General features: G+C 50.6%; 2 protein-coding genes and 1 pseudogene across 2 annotated transcripts; 2 read left to right on the forward strand and 1 right to left on the reverse strand.

Annotated features, from left to right (window-relative positions):
• The first annotated feature begins 2,853 nt into the window (after window positions 1-2,853).
• On the forward strand, window positions 2,854-5,990 carry LOC119336650 (annotated as a pseudogene).
• Window positions 5,991-6,191: 201 nt separating this feature from the next.
• On the forward strand, window positions 6,192-10,603 carry LOC119336649 (wall-associated receptor kinase 5-like). The gene is made up of 3 exons (XM_037608709.1): window positions 6,192-8,027; window positions 8,198-8,347; window positions 9,181-10,603. Exons 1-3 carry the CDS (start codon window positions 7,133-7,135, stop codon window positions 10,380-10,382), a joined length of 2,247 nt encoding a protein of 748 aa, XP_037464606.1. The 5' UTR covers window positions 6,192-7,132; the 3' UTR covers window positions 10,383-10,603.
• Window positions 10,604-14,230: 3,627 nt separating this feature from the next.
• On the reverse strand, window positions 14,231-16,511 carry LOC119340737 (phosphoribosylglycinamide formyltransferase, chloroplastic-like). The gene is made up of 5 exons (XM_037612659.1): window positions 15,949-16,511; window positions 15,750-15,861; window positions 15,066-15,242; window positions 14,688-14,814; window positions 14,231-14,600 (listed from the first exon to the last, which is right to left on the reverse strand). Exons 1-5 carry the CDS (start codon window positions 16,295-16,297, stop codon window positions 14,487-14,489), a joined length of 879 nt encoding a protein of 292 aa, XP_037468556.1. The 5' UTR covers window positions 16,298-16,511; the 3' UTR covers window positions 14,231-14,486.
• Window positions 16,512-17,261: the final 750 nt, after the last annotated feature.

Consider the following 17,261-nt stretch of genomic DNA (forward strand, 5'->3'; position numbering starts at 1 on the left):
TACATCCATTTCTCCGACAAGTATTTCCGGACGGAGGGAGTATTATCTTTTCTACTATTTTATTGGGTCGTTAAGTGGATTAGAATACAAAAATTGAGCAGTACCAGTAAAGCCCTGTGCAGTGCTGAGTGATTAAAGAGTTCTTTGCAGCGTTTACCAGTTGAGATATAAGAGCAGCTCCAATGGGGCGACCCATTTCGTCCGCCCGCGTCCGTTTGGGTTGGCGCGGACAAAAGTGCCGGCCCAACGCGTCGACCCAAACGGACGCGCGTCCGTTTTTCGTCCACGGGCGACCCATTCCCGGCCCAATTTTGAGCCTGATTTGCGTCGGCGCAGACAGGAGACGGACACGCGCGCGCCTACTCTTCTCCCCGGGCCCGCCGGTCGGTGGCAGCCACCACCATTTTCCCCCCATTTTCCCAAAAACGCTCCCGTTCGCGCGCGCTCGCTCCCGCCCCAACCATGGACGACGCCATCGATCTCGACCTCGACCTCGACGCCGCCGCCGGCCTCGCCTCCCTCGCCTCGTCCGGCGCCGTCGCCCCCTCCGGGAAAGGCAGGCCTTGTGCCCCGCGCAAGACCGCCGCCGCGACCAAGCCGAAGAAGGCGCTGACGCCCGAACAGCGGGCAAGCGAGTCGGCCAAGAGGAAGGGCCGGAGGCACGCCGCGGACGCGAGGGATGAGGCCGCCGCGCAGGCCGCCGTCGTGGCCGCCGCGCAGCAGGAGTTCACCAATGCCAGCGTCGCGGCGGCAACGAGGGAGGCGCTCTACATGCTACGGGTAAACCCTAGCCAGCACAGCCTCGTCCAAGCCGCGGCCAGCACCGGCTCGTCGGCGTTTCCTCGGATGGTGCTGCCCGAGTCACCCCGCGTGTCGGCTTGCAACCCGGTCCCCGGCTTCCACGTCTACCCATAGGCCTCCCGCCGCTCCGGGGAGTGCTCACCCGACGTAAGCGTGGTCGCGCCTTCCACGCCTGCGCCAGCGCCCATCGACCTGAACGCCACCCCCGTGGTTGGTGGCTCGTTGTCCGGCGGCACGAGGAAACGCGCGTGGCAGACGTCGGCCGGCGGGCTCCCAGACGCCTGTAACCTGTTCGAGGGAATGCCGTCCGCCGTCGATGAGGACTTCATGCAAAACCTCATCTTCGAGGCCGGTGCGCCATGCGCTGGCTACGATCCCGACGAGACACAAAGCCAGGACGGCCGCGGGGGCGTCCACGCCGGCCGCTGGCTATGATCTCGACCGGGCGACCTTCATGCGTGATCAGGTCGGCGTCGACCTGGACGGCTTCCCCCTCGACCACGAGTTCCCGGACGACTACGGGCAAGAGGAAGAGGACGAGTGCGACATCGACGTGGATCCTTTGTTCGAGGACGAGCTCGCCAACCAAGCCGCCGGTGCTAAGCCCAAGCGCAAGAGCAAGCGTACGAAGGCGTACACGGCGGCCGAGAACAAGCTTCTTTGCGAGTGTTGGCGAGACATTGGACAAGACCCGAAGACGGGCGCCGAGCAAAAGCATTCGACCTTTTGCACTCGTGTGCACCGTGAGTTCCATGAGCGCAAGAAGTTTCCACCTTACCAATTTGTGAGCACGCGCGGGTGGGTCTCCATTTCCAAGCGGTGGAGAGTGATCCAACAAGAGTGCAACAAGTTTTACGCCACCCTTGAGAGCGTCAAGGCCCGCCCCGTGAGCGGCATCGGCATGCAAGACATGGTATGATAGCAAGCAAGCCACCCTCTTTTGTGTCATCAAGATCATCCTTGCTATCACTTGCCCATATGCTTGCATGGAAACATTTTGTAGGCATTTCAAGCTTTGGAGGCATTCAAGGTTCAACACAATGGCAAGTGCTTCAACCTCTCTCGTTGCTATCGGGTCATCAAGGACGAAGAGAAGTTCAAGGCACAATATGCCGCACTCAAGGCACGCGGGGGAAAGAAAGCCGTGGAGGATGTTGGGGAGGGCGAGCCAGCACGGCCGCGGGGGAAGACCAACTCCAAGAAGGAGGACAAGCGAGATGCGGCCACCAACGCCTTGATCGCAAGCGTGGACGGCATGATGAATAAGAAGGACTCAAGGGAGGAGGAGCGCCGGCGTTTCAAGGCGGAGCAAATGGATGCTTTCATGGAGATCCAAAGGAGGAGGCTTGATCTTGACGCTGAGAAGCAAGCCAAGATGTTCGAGCTCGAGGCGGAGAAGCAAGCCAGGATGCTAGAGATCGAGGCCGCCAACGCCAAGACCAAGGCGAAAGAAGTGGCACTTGCGAGCATGATGACCGGGGTGGAGATCATGAAGGTGGATCTCAACACCGTGTCGCCAAGGAAGAGGCCATGGTTCGAGAAGATCCAGGCCGACATGCTCAAGTTCGCCGGCGAGTGATCTATGGCGGCGAGGGCCATCTTTTTTGTATGCCGGCAGGTGTGCCGGCATGACCACGGGAGCCGAGATGGCGTGGTCGAACTCAAGTCCCACCCTTTTTTGTGTGCTGGCATGTGTGCCGGCCGGCTGGCGAGTGCGCCAGCATGAACTGTGTTGATTTTTTCTGAAGCCGGCATTGTATGCCGGCGCTGGCATGGTGCCGGCATGAGACATGGCCGCGGGCATGATCGGCCGCGGGCCCTTTTTATTTAAAAGTTGAATGCGGGCATGAAATGGGTCGGCGCGTTGGGCGCATTGCCGACCCAAATGCAAAATTGGGCGGACGCCGGGCGGGCGGCCTACCCAAACGGACAAAAAGCGGACAAATGCGCCGTCCGTTTGGGTCGGCCCGTTGGAGTTGCTTTAAAGTGATGTAGTGCTTCATTTGGAGATGAGGAGACAACTGCATTTGCTTGTGGAGATTAGCTAGCAACATGGAGAGAGTAGCAAGTAGGCAAATGCCCTTCCCAGCTGTGGTTGCCGCGGTGCTGCTGCAGCTACTAACTGCAGCGGTGACAGCAGCAGGATGCAGTACAAGTTGTGGTAACATCAGCATCCCCTACCCATTTGGCATCGAGCCTGATTGCTACCATGACGGCTTTAACCTCACCTGTGACTACTCGTACCGCCCTCCCAAACTTTTCCTTGGCGATGGCACTGTCGAAGTGCTCGAGATCTCCATCCCCGACGGCACGGTGCGCATCAACAGCACCAATATCATGCCAATGAGTCATGATATTTACGGTGCATCCAGGCCCAACACAAGCAGGCACCACACATGGGATGGCCTCAGAGAGAGAGGACCGTTCTTCGTTGCGCCGGATAGGAACAAGTTCCTTGTGTTGTCGTGCAACAACATCCAAGTCATCCTCATTTGAGAGGACAACTCCACCATCAACGCCTGCGCTACTTACTGCCCATCCTTGGGGAACTCAGATGCACAGCCTCAGCTTATCCGGTATCTACTTCTGCATGGTGAATGCTCGGGCCTTGGCTGCTGTAATGGAGGCATCCCAAAAGGTTACACTTCCTACCACATCCAGCTCCAGCCTTCCAATGACTCGAGCTCCGATGCTAAATCGTCAGTATATATAGCCGAGGAGGGGTCCTATAACATCTCAAAACTCATGTCTGAACCTCGCGGTGTGGCACTTCCTGCCTTGCTAGACTGGGTGATCAGCAATTCGTCATGCCAAAAGCAAAACTCTGTTGCTCCTGGATGCCGCAGCAGCAACAGCTTTTGTCAAAACTACACAAGCTATGTCTACAATGGCTACCAGTGCCGCTGCTCTGCCGGTTATTGTGGAAACCCTTACATCCTGGACGGATGCCAAGGTACAAGTAAAATAAATTTAGCTTTATTCCCTTGTCATACAAGTTAAGATGTAAATTAGGGGGACTACAACTTAAACTCTGTAGCTATGTACGTGTGTTGTATATTTGAATATTTTACTGGTGTAGTTGGTTTTACAGTTTCTACAATAGCAAATACAGTCCCACTGGTGAGTAATTATTTTGACTTCCTTTCCATCATAATAGTTTATTTATCTTTTGTCTGTTTTGTGATTTCACTAGATATTGATGAATGTGTTCATAAGGAAGCCCACTCATGCCATGGAATTTGCGAAAATAAGCCTGGAACATTTTACTGCCGCTGCCCTGATGGGACATATGGGAACCCCTCTATAGAAGGGGGGCGTATCAAGATCACGAATTACTCTGCAGGTGACAACCGCTATTTAGCATTGATTACCTGCACTATGATCCACTCCAAATATATTATCTAACTACATCTGGAATGTTACCTCGAACCATTTTTGTCAAGATGGCAGATGCAGACATATGTGTGAGAAGAAAAAGTTATATATTCCCTTATTTTTTTTATTACATTCTACTACTGTTGTGTTGCAATCTTACATCCACCCCATCTATCTTTAAGATGTTCAATCTTGATGTTCATAGTTGGCAAGACTGAAACCTATCATGGCTATTCACTAATGAACTAGTCATTTGGCAATGGCAACCCACTTCCACTCTGCTATTTATTTTGAGATTACCCCCTACAACTTTTGGAATTTTGGAGCTTATGAAATCTCATCATACACTGCAGAGAAAATAGAAAATTGATAAATTGTATAGCTGTTTGTACCATCAAGTTATGTAATGTTATTTTCATACTTTTCAGGTTTAATCATAGGCATAGTAATCAGGGGTGTCTCAATTTTGCTTCTGGCACTTAGCGCACCATTTGTTACACGTATGGTGAAGCTAAGGAAGGTGAAGAAAATGAGAGAAAAGTTATTCAACCAAAATCATGGGTTGCTATTGCAGCAGTTAATATCACAAAAGGCAGATATTGGTGAAAGGATGATGTTTACCTTGGGGGATATAGAGAAGGCCACAAACAATTTTGACAAGTCTCGTGAGGTTGGTGGCGGCGGACATGGTGTCGTGTATAAAGGAATTCTAGACCTACATGTTGTTGCCATCAAGAAATCAAAGATTGTAGTACAAAGGGAAATCAATGAATTCATCAATGAGGTTGCTATTCTTTCTCAAATCAACCATAAAAATGTGGTGAAGCTCCTGGGATGCTGCCTTGAGACAGAAGTGCCTCTGTTGGTTTATGAGTTCATTTCAAATGGAACCCTATACCACCATCTTCATGTTGAAGGACCAAAATCATTATCATGGGATGATCGTTTAAGGATTGCACTTGAGATCGCTAGAGCTCTAGCCTATCTGCACTCGGCTACTTCAGTGCCCATATTTCACAGAGATATCAAGTCCTCCAACATACTTCTGGATGAGAGCTTAACAGCAAAGGTGTCGGACTTTGGAGCCTCAAGGTACATCCCAATTGATCAAACAGCAGTGATGACAGCTGTTCAAGGAACACTTGGTTATTTAGACCCCATGTACTACACAGGTCGACTAACAGACAAGAGCGATGTTTTCAGTTTCTGTGTTCTCCTTATAGAATTGCTAACCAGGAAGAAACCGTATGTGTATAGATCAGATAACGATGCCAGCCTTGTTGCCCATTTCGTTTCATCACTCAAAAAAGGCGATCTTGCTGACATAGTAGACCCGCAAGTCATGGAAGAAGAAGACGACGGAGAACTCCAAGAAGTGGCCATGCTAGCGGCGACGTGCACTGGATTGGAAGGAGAGAGCCGACCAACAATGAAGGAAGTGGAGATGGCCCTTGAAAACTTGCGGGCCAGAAAGAAGCCCGCTCCATATAATTCAGCGTCAATGAGATACGATGGGGATCAGATTGTTGTGCAGTATAAGTCAATTGAAGATTTACTCGCCAAGAAGGATATGCCTGTTGAAGGGGATGCCGAGGCATCGAGCAGACAATATACTATGGAAGAGGAAATCTTGCTGTCAGCAAGGTACCCCAGATGATCTCTTTTGGGCCTGAACAAAGGAGAAGGCTCTGTTTGTATGACAATGAGCAAATGTTCTTCGTAATGACACGCTTCGTGGCATGCTCGAGAAAAAAAGAATGTGCAAATATTCCTGGTTTATTGTGCTGAGGTCACGAATTTGATAGTTTTCTGCACCGATGGTTTTGCGTGCATGAACTCCATTAGACCTGTGTTTTTGTGTATGTCAGTTGAATCTGGTTTCTTTGTCTCGGATTTTACTACCCAGTTTGTGCCAATGAAAGCGTAAAGTCTCCGTTCGTTTTCGCTGCGGGATGGCGGTACCGTCGATGCACCGTCATCAACGTAGCATCGTCGCGCGCGCACACACACGTGTGCTGCACGTGAGGAGACATCACGTCGAACGAACCATCTCGCGCGGCGGCGGCCCCAAATCGGCGCTCGGCGGAGAGAACTACCGGGAGGAGGAGCGGCGTGCGACGATGCTGGCCAGAATACTCATGGGCCATGGCCCCCAAGGCCTCGCGGCGGGCTCCGCGGCCCGGCGCAGGAAGGCAAACTCCGGCCGCTTCCTGGCTGGTGCGGACGGGGCGGCGCCTAGCTCTGCCGGGCGAGCCGGTCGGCGGAGAGGCCAGGCCGGCGGCACCGACGCCGTCTCCACCGGATCGGCGAAGGTTCCATTAATCCACTTACTTAGCCTGCCCCCTTTCTTCGATTTGCAGTCACACTTCTAGAGATTGATTTTATTTTTATTTTATTTGGAGCTGAGTCACGTGTGAAGAGGGAAGTTCCATGGCATCTTCCAACCAACTGCTCGTGCTCGACCTCTGCTTGACCACAAGACCAAACCTACCCACCCGGGAAGCCCAAATCTTAGCCAAATGAGTGTGGTAGCAAAATGTTCTTTCACCACCGAGCGAAGGCAAATCCTGCAACCAGTGGTGTCGTAATCACGGGGCCATCTTTGAGTGCAAGTCATGTGGAACGTGCTATTATAATCACTCAACCTGGGTGTTAGGCTGTTAGCTGGAGTACTACGAAGATGCATGGAAATATGTCCAATGTTGACCATTTTCCTCTTAAAAAGAAAGCACTAGCCGCCCAGTTAGTTGGTAGCCCAAACGAATCAAGTCATCGTGCACGCGCCTTGAATTCCTCGGACTCTGCATGCGGTAGGTGTAGACTGCAGACAGAGTAGCAGAGGCAGAGGGTATATTGGTTAAGTGGTGCTTGATTGGCTTGGAGGTTAGGGACGAGAAGAACAGTCCACCAACATAGCCATCTTTTTGTGGAGATTAGGATAGCTGCAGCCGCATCTATGGAGAGGTTAGTGAGCAGGCGAGCTGTGCTCACGGTGGCCGTAGTTGCAGCGTCGCTGCTGCTGCTGCAGCCAGCAGAAGCAGGGAACTGCACCGCGCGCTGTGGCGGCATCAGCATCTCCTACCCCTTCGGGATCGAGGCCGGCTGCTACCGCGACGGCTTCAACCTCACCTGCGACCACTCGTACCGGCCACCCAAGCTGTTCCTCGGCGACGGCACCGTGGAGGTGCTCGAGATCTCCATTCCCAGGGGCACGGTGCGCGTCAACAGCAGTAGCATCGCGTTGTCACCAGCAGCGGGGGCACCAGGCAAGAAGGCCAACAGCACAGCAAGGTACCACACGTGGAGTGGGCTCAGAAGGGGCGGCCCGTTCTTCGTCTCGCCGGAGAAAAACAAGTTCCTGGTGCTGTCTTGTAGCAACGTCCAGGTCCTCCTCCTCGCGGAGGACAACAGCACCGTCAACGCCTGTGCCACTTACTGCCCACCGGCCCCAGGAAAGGGCCAGCCTTTTCAGTTCCCCTTGAGCAAGGATTGCTCCGGCATTGGCTGCTGCAGTGCTGCCATCCCCAAAGGCTACACTTCCTACAGCATCCAGGTCCAGCCCCCTGGCAATGTTTCTGAATTCGATGCAGACTCTTCAGTCTACATAGCCGAGGAAGGTTCCTATAATGTCACACGCCTGATATTCGAAACTGTAAACACTCTTCCAGTCTTGCTGGACTGGGTGATCAGCAACTCAACATGTGGCAAGGAGCTTCCTGGCACGCCTGCATCTGGGTGCCGCAGCAGCAGCACCTCCTGTCAGAACTATACGAGCTTTGCTTACAAAGGGTACCGCTGTCGCTGCTCTGCTGGGTATCAAGGCAACCCTTACGTCGTGAATGGATGCCAAGGTATACAAGTTGAATTAACCTGATTTTATTTCCATTGGCTTAAAATGTTTTAATGCAAATTAGGTTGATCTGAGGACAGCTTAGTGCCTGTAATTAGGTATAATTTCACAGGCCACATATGTGGCTAATTTATCAGTTTTGTTTATGGTGCTTCGTTGTTGTTTGATTAGACATTGATGAGTGTGCGCACTGGGAACTCCACTCATGCTACGGAACCTGCCTAAATATGCCTGGAGCGTTTCGCTGCCAATGCCCTGATGAGACCAACGGGAACCCCTTCATAAAAGGGGGGTGCATCAAGAACAAGAAATCCTCTCAAGGTAACAATCACTACACATTAGTAATTATGTATTCATCTGATTACAACTCCATCTGTGAGTTAAATTATGTAGTAACCCTGCATTTGTCTGATGAGATCCAGTAACCCGAAAGCTTCACATTTTTACTTGTCTACAACTTGTTAATGAGATTGGAAAGCTGGAATTTCAATGAACTGGTTTATACATGAGAATGCTAACATAACCCGTCATATTACTTGCTGAATACATTCTGTTATTATTATTTTTGTTACTTACATGCATTAAAAGTACTCCCTTGTTCCAAAAAATCTCATTCTAATCATCTTCGTGAGTTCAAATAGATAGTTTCCACTAATAATTTTGTCATTACAGCCTCTATTCACCGGTGACTATTTTAAGAGAAATTCTAGTCCTCTACAGGGAGGGAAGTTTTATGATAACTTCCTGCGTCAGTAGAGGACTTTTAGGCAGAAATTTTCAGTACAGTTCGATAAGTTGCTTTTCTGTAAAGAAAACTAGCAATCGCATATGTGCTTTAATAAAGATAATATAGCATCATAGTGACAAGAGCTTAGTTAGCTAACCAAATAAAATTGCTAAATCTCTATGGTCCCAAACATATAAAGATAGCTAAAGTAGGTAATTTGCGTAGAACAATGGTACTCAGCTTAAATCTATTTACTAAATCTAATTGCATACTGCAAACCTTTAGTTGATGGTAGAAATTAATCTTTGGTGCTAAATCTTGTGATCCAGGAATTGGTAAAAAAGATAAATTTAGTGCAAACTGTTTCCTTTTAGTGAGATATGGGGTACGGATGTAATATGTGATTCTATTTCTCAAAATAATGCAGGTTTAAATATAGGCCTAGTAGCCAGTGGTGGGTCAATTCTTGTGCTTCTGGCTTTTGGTGCTCCCTTTGTGACACGTAAGATCAAGCAACAGAAGGCGGAAAAAAGAAAAGACAAGTTTTTCAAGCAAAATCACGGGTTGCTATTTCAGCAGTTAGTATCACAAAGAGCTGATATGGGCGAACGGATGATCATCACCCTAGCAGAGCTAGAGAAGGCCACAAACAATTTTGACAAAACTCGTGAGGTTGGCGGTGGAGGACATGGCATTGTGTATAAAGGCATTCTGGACCTACAAGTTGTAGCCATCAAGAAATCAAAGATTATCGTACAGAGAGAAATTGATGACTTTATTAATGAGGTTGCAATTCTTTCACAAATCAACCATAGGAATGTCGTAAAGCTTATTGGATGTTGTCTTGAGGCAGAAGTCCCATTGTTGGCTTATGAGTTCATTTCAAATGGAACTCTTGAACATCATCTGCACGTAGAAGGACCGGTATCACTCTCATGGGATGACCGGTTGAGGATTGCACTTGAGATCTCTACAGCTCTGGCCTATCTACATTCAGCTGCTTCAGTACCAGTGTATCACAGAGATATCAAGTCCGCCAACATACTTCTTGACGAAAGCTTAACAGCCAAGGTATCAGACTTTGGGGCTTCAAAGTTTATTCCTATTGATCAAACGGGGGTGACTACTGCGGTTCAAGGAACAATTGGCTACTTGGATCCCATGTACTATTACACTGGACGTCTAACAGACAAGAGCGATGTCTTCAGCTTTGGTGTACTTCTCGTGGAACTGCTTACCAGGAAGAGACCACTCGCTTATGATTCTGTTGATGGCGATAGTCTTGTTCTGCATTTCGCGTCACTGGTTACAGGAGGTGTGCTGGCTGAATTGCTGGATCCTCAGGTCATGGAAGAGGAAGACGGAGAGGTCCAGGAGGTAGCTGCGCTGGCAGCAAAGTGCGTGAGATTGAATGGAGAAGACCGGCCGGCGATGAGAGAAGTCGAGATGACGCTCGAAAACCTGCGGATCAAGAGGAAGCAAGCTGCGCGTGATGCAAAATCTAGGAGGTATGATGATGATGGCCAATTCTCTACCGACGACACGGCAAGCGAAGGGGACACCGAGGAGCCAAGTGGCGAGTACACCGTGGAAGAGCAAATCCTGTTGTCGGAGAGGTATCCTCGATGATGATCTGTTTTGGCCTGAAGAACAACTCTACTGCATGGTTCCTTGTAATACATGTCAAGTCAAAGGACGTCTTCGGATGATTTTGCTGAGGAGGAAACCTAGTTTTTGTTCAACTGTAAATCTTTCTGGAAGCAATTTGGTAGCGACATTTCCTTGATTCAGATGATTTTGTACATTTTTTCATGTGAACGTTAAGAGGGTTAAGAGGGTGTTTGTTTCCAGGGACTTATTGGTTTAGGGACTTAAAAAAGTCCCTATAAGTCTCACCTAAACCAAACACAAGGGACTTATTGGGACTTATTGTGGTGATTTGAGACTTATCAAATAAGACTCTCAGTGAGGAGCTTATTGGGACTTATCCCGGGCCGGACCTAACCCGCGTCGCTTCAGACTCGTTCCCCGCCCGCCGCCTGCCTCTCGGTCCAATCGCCGCCGCCGCCCCGTCGCCGCCCTGCCTCTCGCCCGTCGCCGCCCTGCCTCTCGCCCCGTCGCCGCCCTGCCTCGGTTCGTTCTGCCTCGGTTCGCCGCCCCTTCGCCGCCCCGCCTCGGTTCTTTGCAGCGATGCCTCCAATCGCCGGACAGGCCCTCTCTTGAGCCTCGTTGCAGCGGTGCAACATGGACTTATAAGTCCCTGTAAACAAACAGGTAGGGACTCGGGATTTATAAGTCCCTGTAAACAAACAGATAACGACTTATGACTTATTAGTTGGGACTTAAAAAAGTCCTAGGACTTATGAAACAAACAGGGCCTAAGAAGGGTTTGGCGGACAGGACGATTCGGCTCCAAAGCTCATCTGCTCCCTTGCATGAACAGTAAATTCAAAAAAATACTAGAATTTTTTTTAAAAAAAACTGTTTTTTTTTGCATGGAAGATGTTCAAGTGCCGATTTGGTGGTGTTTGGACATCTGCAAAACAAAAACAAAATTGGGGTATGTGAGAAGATTTTTTTTTGCCACGAGCTCCATATGTCTGCACATGATGAAATTTTGCCTGGGCATCATGCATTTGAGTGTCTTGGTTGACAAAAAAAAAATCAGATTTTTAAAATCATTCTGGTATTTATTTATTTTGATTTTCCTGTGCACCCAGAGCAGATGAGCCTAGGCTCAAAAATAAATATTAGTGCTCTGGCGCCCAACAATCGCCCAACAATGCTTGTTTTTCATGTCTGTTGATTGGATTTGGATGTGGACAGTTGGTGGGCGCCCTTAGTGCATCGACAGCCGGGCTCCCCAAACCCTCCTATACGACTGGACGGATGACCCAATCACCGACCGGTCAGAAAAATTCAACCCGGTCGGGCGCCTCAAACTAGTCCTATACGTCCAGACTGTTCGGCACCTTCATATCCATCACAAATCTAGGGCGGATATGGCAGGCCTGGATGCCCCCGCCATGTCAGCCCGGTCCACCATGGCCCCCACCACCCTACTTTGTCCCTAGTAAAATCCTCACCCGGAGTTAACCCTAGCTCCACTTACTCGTGCTCCGCTCTCCGTTGCTTCCCCTCCACTCCCCGTTCGTTTCCCAGCAGCAGAGGTGATAGATCCGACCACGTGGACGACTAGGACACCTTCGTCCACGAGGATGAGTTGGCTCTCCGCATCATGTTACAGCACTCGCGGGCCGACACGGTCGGTAGCTCACACTACTCCGCAAACTATCGCCCGTTGTCACAATGCGGACGCCGGCGAGGTCTGTCCCGCACATCACACAGCTCCGTGCGGTTGGCCTGTCGCCCTCCCCCTTCCGGCGGTACTCCTCGCGGGCATCGTGGGTGCTCGTTCCCGCACCGCTGACACCGCATACACGGATGTCGAAATCAGAGGCGCGCGCCGCTCGCTGCAAGAGGCCGCGGGCTTGGGAGAGGGCGGCAGCATCGAAGGCGGCCATACAGTCCTCCTGCCGCCGAAGCGAACTGCCGATTTTGCCCGATGAGGAGAAGATCTTCGCGGCTTTCTACCGCCGGTCGCTGACAACAGAGACAAATGCCTGTCGGCTCCGCCGGAAGAATGCCAAGGCCCTCCAGCTCGGTATCGAGCAATTGGAGGAGGAGGTGGCTGCTACTCCCGTCGTTAGGATTCCCCCAAGAGGAAGGGTGAAGCAACAAGTAGCAAGTTTTCCCTTAGTTAAGAACCAAGATTTATGGAACCAGTAGGATATTCTAAACTACATAGGTCAACAACACCGACACACAAAACATAAACAAAACTTGTCCCCAACAGGGTAAGAGGGTTGTCAAGCCCTTGTCTTGCTATTACAAGGTAAAACTCAAGTGATAGAGATAGACAATGGTAAAGTGGAACGGCAAATAAAAGGAACAATTTTTGTAGAAGAATTAAGCAATGAGAATAAATTCGGAGGCCATAGATTCACTAGTGACATCTCTCAACAAGTAGCATGGTAAACAAATTACGGTTGGAAAATTAAGGAGATTGCAATATTTATGACTATAGGGTATGTGGATAACCGGACTATTCACTGAAACTAAGGAGTGTAGCAACGCCACAAAGGAAAACAGCACTGGAAACTGAAGGTAAGAGCAACTCCAATGGGGCGACCCATTTCGTCCGCCCGCGTCTGTTTGGGTCGGCACAGACAGAAAAGACGACCCAACGCGCCGACCCAAACGGACACGCGTCCGCTTTCGTCCGCCTGCGTCTGTTTGCGTCGGCGCGGACACAAGACGGACGCGCGCGCCCTCTCTCCTCCCCGCTCGTGCACAACCTTCACCGCCGGCTTCGTGGCCGATGCCGCCGGCCATTTTTTTCGATGAAAAAGGATACATAGATAGTTATTGCGTACATAGATAAAAGAAAAGATCAACTACTCGTCGTTTTCCGACTCTGACTCGGTAATGTCCTCCTCCGACGTCTGAATATAGGCGTCAGCAGCATTCTCGTCCGCGAAGTCCCACCCCGATGTTTCTCGCAGCCTCAGTCTCGATAGGCGGCTCGCTCCATCCTCCCGATAGGCGGCTCGCTCCGTCCTCCTGGCATTCCTCTCCGTCCTCCTCTACTCACAGAACTGACGTTCGTCGACGATGTCCTGCGGGAAGCGTTGGCGCCACAGCACCAAGGCTTGCAAGTCCATCTCGGCGAGGGCGAGGCGACGCATCCGCCTCCGGTGGACGCGACGATCCTCGTCGGCTGGCTCGACACGTCGGGAAAATTCATCTCCCGTCTCGGCCGCCGGAGGCGCCACGCCGCCGCGTCGTACGCGCGGGCCGCCTGCTCAGCGGTGTCGAAGGTGCCGAGGATGAGCCGTTTCTCGCCAAACAAGATCTCAGCGGAGAAGGCGACGGAGGGGCGCTCGCGGACTCCGCGAAAATCCGAAGCGTCGAGGATGCGCATCGATATGGTGACGCACAAGCGACGAGGGTAGTGAGAGAGGGCGAGACGAGTGGGCGGCAGTGGTGGACTGAGTGTGGAGGGAGCGCCATCTTTATAACGAGCGCCGGCCGTGATGCGCCAAAATGCGCGTGCAAACATTTCCCACGCTCTTGAGCGCCAAAGCCAACGCGCGCTAGGCCGAATCCAACCCCCCCCTCCCCCGCCGCGCGCGAACCTTTCCCGCGCGTTGACATGATCTAAAGCGCGAGCGGTCATGAAATGGGTCGGCGCGTTGGGCGCGCTGCCGACCCAAATCTAAAAAAGGGCGGACGACCCAAACGGACAAAAAGCGGACAAAAGCGCCGTCCGTTTGGGTCGGCCCGTTGGAGTTGCTCTAACATCTTTAGACATATGGTATGTGGATAACCAGACATTCACTGAAACTTTGTTCAGGCACACCGGAACACATTATCATCAAAGCCAAGCCATACAATGAGTTGAACACAGTACAAGGTGACATTACGCTTCTGGGACCAGATTATCAGAAATGTTATTTCAGGCACAGATTATCATCGAAGCCAAGCCATACAATGAGTTAAACACAGTGCAAGGTACACATTATGTTTCTGGGACCAGATTATTAGACATGTTATTTCACTCAATCAGACAAACGGTGTGTGTTAACTACATGCCGTGGCGAAAACTGGCACTTGGTGGGGACACTACAAACTTCATTAGTTTTCAGGAGATCTCAGGACAGAGATCACGAATTAGGTATACGCATTGGGGTTTGTCTGACTTCTGATAAGTGGGACACCATCGTCTCGCCACACAATTCGATCCTCACACAAGGCAGCAACTGCCTCAACGTAAACTTGGTGCTCCTGTAACGTTGGGTTAATAAATCAGCAAGAAGAATATGTAAAGTCAATTGTACCACTAAGAAATCTCAAATGCACATAAGATGCTACCTCGTGAAGAACCCTTGCAGCCAATTGCTCTGGAGTATCATTGGCTAACACTGGCACAACTCTTTGGGCCAAGGTTTTCCCTGTGTCGAACTGCTCATCCACAAAGTGCACAGTTGGTCCTGAGTATCTGCATGGTTGGAGAACATCATCAAATAAAACAGGTGGCCTTTTCCAAAACAAAAAGAAACAGGTAATTTCATATGGAAAACAAGAAATCAGTAGTCCTGCAACCAATGCCATCATCAAACAAATCAACTTTATCAGTTATCACAAGACAACCAAGAATAATGCTTACACAATTTTCTTTCAAGTGGAAATCAAGTACTGATGGGAGGAAAATGTAAAATGTTGGAAGGTGCTAGACAAAATGTAAAGTACCTGGCTCCAGATGCAATAACTGCTTTATGCACTTTCAAACCATAATAACCCTTGCCTCCAAATGCCGGGAGCAGTGAAGGATGTATATTCAGCATGGATCTGGGAAATGACTTAACTAGCTCACCAGGTATGAGCTTCAAGTAACCAGCAAGTAGAATAAAGTCTACCTTCAGATCCCTGTTTCACAATCGACATGACTATGAGCTAAGCCATCCTGCATGTGTCATGAAATACAATTTTAACAGTTGAAACAGCAAACTGAAGCACATGGGTGCATTTGGAGACACAAAATATATAATGTACATGTATAGTGGATTTCGGTCAGAGACGTCACACTGAGGCAAAACTTGTGAACACAAGTTCATGCAAGTAGAGCCTAGAAAAGAGTAACATATAGCACCTGTAAGTTATTATGTAATCTACTCCCTCCGTCCCATAATATAAGAGCGTTTTTTACACTTATATTATGGGACGGAGGGAGTATCAACTTACGTTCACTGGCAACTTCAGAATATGATAGATAAGCCGTCCTCAGTCAGAAGTTACAAATGTATGCATTTCACAAAGGACTAGAACTCTAGAAGTTCTTTTGAGGCTATCTGACTAGGCGTGGAAGCATGAAGAGACCAAATGAATGATATAAGATGATAGATCACAGCCTGAGAAAAGATCAACAGAACCAACCTCAGAACATTCAGAAGTTCATCTGTGGAGACCCCCTCCGGCGCCGATTTCGACTTGGGAAACACGACCACGGGCATGCCATTGCACCTTGCATACTCCGCGCCACCGCAGCCTGCAACATTCCGATTCCGTCACCTCAGAACCACCAATCGACCCCACAGTCCAAAAGAGCTGCAGGAAGCATGGAATTGGTCGTCACCTGGCTTATCGGTGACGAGCGCAACAACATCCCCGTTCACCTTCCCACCCAGAACGGCCTCGTGGATCGACCGGAAGTTCGAGCCCCCGCCGGAGACGAACACCGCGAGCCTCTTCCTCCTCACCCCGGAGTCCCCAGCCCCGCTATCCATCACCGTCGATGCCGATGCCGATGCCGCCGTGCATACGCGAGCGTTGGGGCGGAGCAGCAAGCGCCCGCAAGTGACGGCGCAGCGCTGCTGACTCTTGGCCGGTAAGCTCAAGCGCGCGCCTTTCCTATGCTGGTTCGGGGCGGGGTTAAGCGCGCAGCGCAGCCCGGGGCCGGAGGAAGCGACGGCGGCCGCCTCCATCGGGGGAGATTCCGCTGCCTCGGCAGAAACACGGCAAGAGAGGGTGGGTATCCGGAGGACGGAACGAGAATAGCGAGAAGGCTAAGGTACGAAGCTGGACGTGAATAACCCTAGCGCCGACGGCCGCCGTCGAGGGGCTCCTGCTGCGCGCGGCGCGGCGGCTGGTCGGGTGGACTCTCAAAGGCCGACGGATGAAGGGAAATGCTTTTGGGCCGGGTACACTGAGCCTAGCATAATTTTTACTGCCCTAGGCAGAGGATTCCAGATTCTCAAAAAAAAGAAAAAGGCAGAGGATTCCAAGCACTCAAAAAAAAAAAGGCAGAGGATTCCAACCGAGGATGTAAGACCAACTCCAACGCACGAACCTCAAACGGACGTCTGTTTTATCCGTATTTTGTCCATTAGATAGCACAATGGAACAGCATCCGGCCATTTTCGGCCGTGCGCCCAACTCGTGGACACATCTTGTCCGTCCGCCTAAAAGTTTTTGCAAATGAAGTTTTTGCAAATGAAATTTTGTCACCACGGCGGGTAGTTCATGCCCAACGGCCATAATTCTTGCCAGCAACAAAAGTCAACGGCCGGCAAACATATGCCAGCCTACAAAATGAGCAATCCTCAAGTTTTTCCGCCCGACAACAAAGCCAGCGGCCGACACACTAGCCAGCCTTCAAAATGAACAACCCCCAAGTTCTCTCGCCGCCGACAAAGCCAGCGACCTGCACACTTGGAAGCCTTCAAAAAGAACATCCATAGTCCACGGTCAATGCCTCCCTAGTTCATGCCGACTTGGTCGAACATCTCCTTTTGCCGGTTCGCGGACCAACTTCTTCTCTTCGGGGACATGTTGGTCAAGTCCAACCTCATGATTGCTAGTGCCACCTCTTTTGCTTTGGTGTCGGCATTGGTGGCCTCGATCGCGAGCTTCTTCGATTGGGCGGCCTCCTCCATGTCGAGCTTCCTC

The sequence above is a fragment of the Triticum dicoccoides genome, chromosome 7B (assembly GCF_002162155.2).
Source record: "Triticum dicoccoides isolate Atlit2015 ecotype Zavitan chromosome 7B, WEW_v2.0, whole genome shotgun sequence".
In the NCBI taxonomy this organism is placed as follows: Eukaryota; Viridiplantae; Streptophyta; class Magnoliopsida; order Poales; family Poaceae; genus Triticum; species Triticum dicoccoides.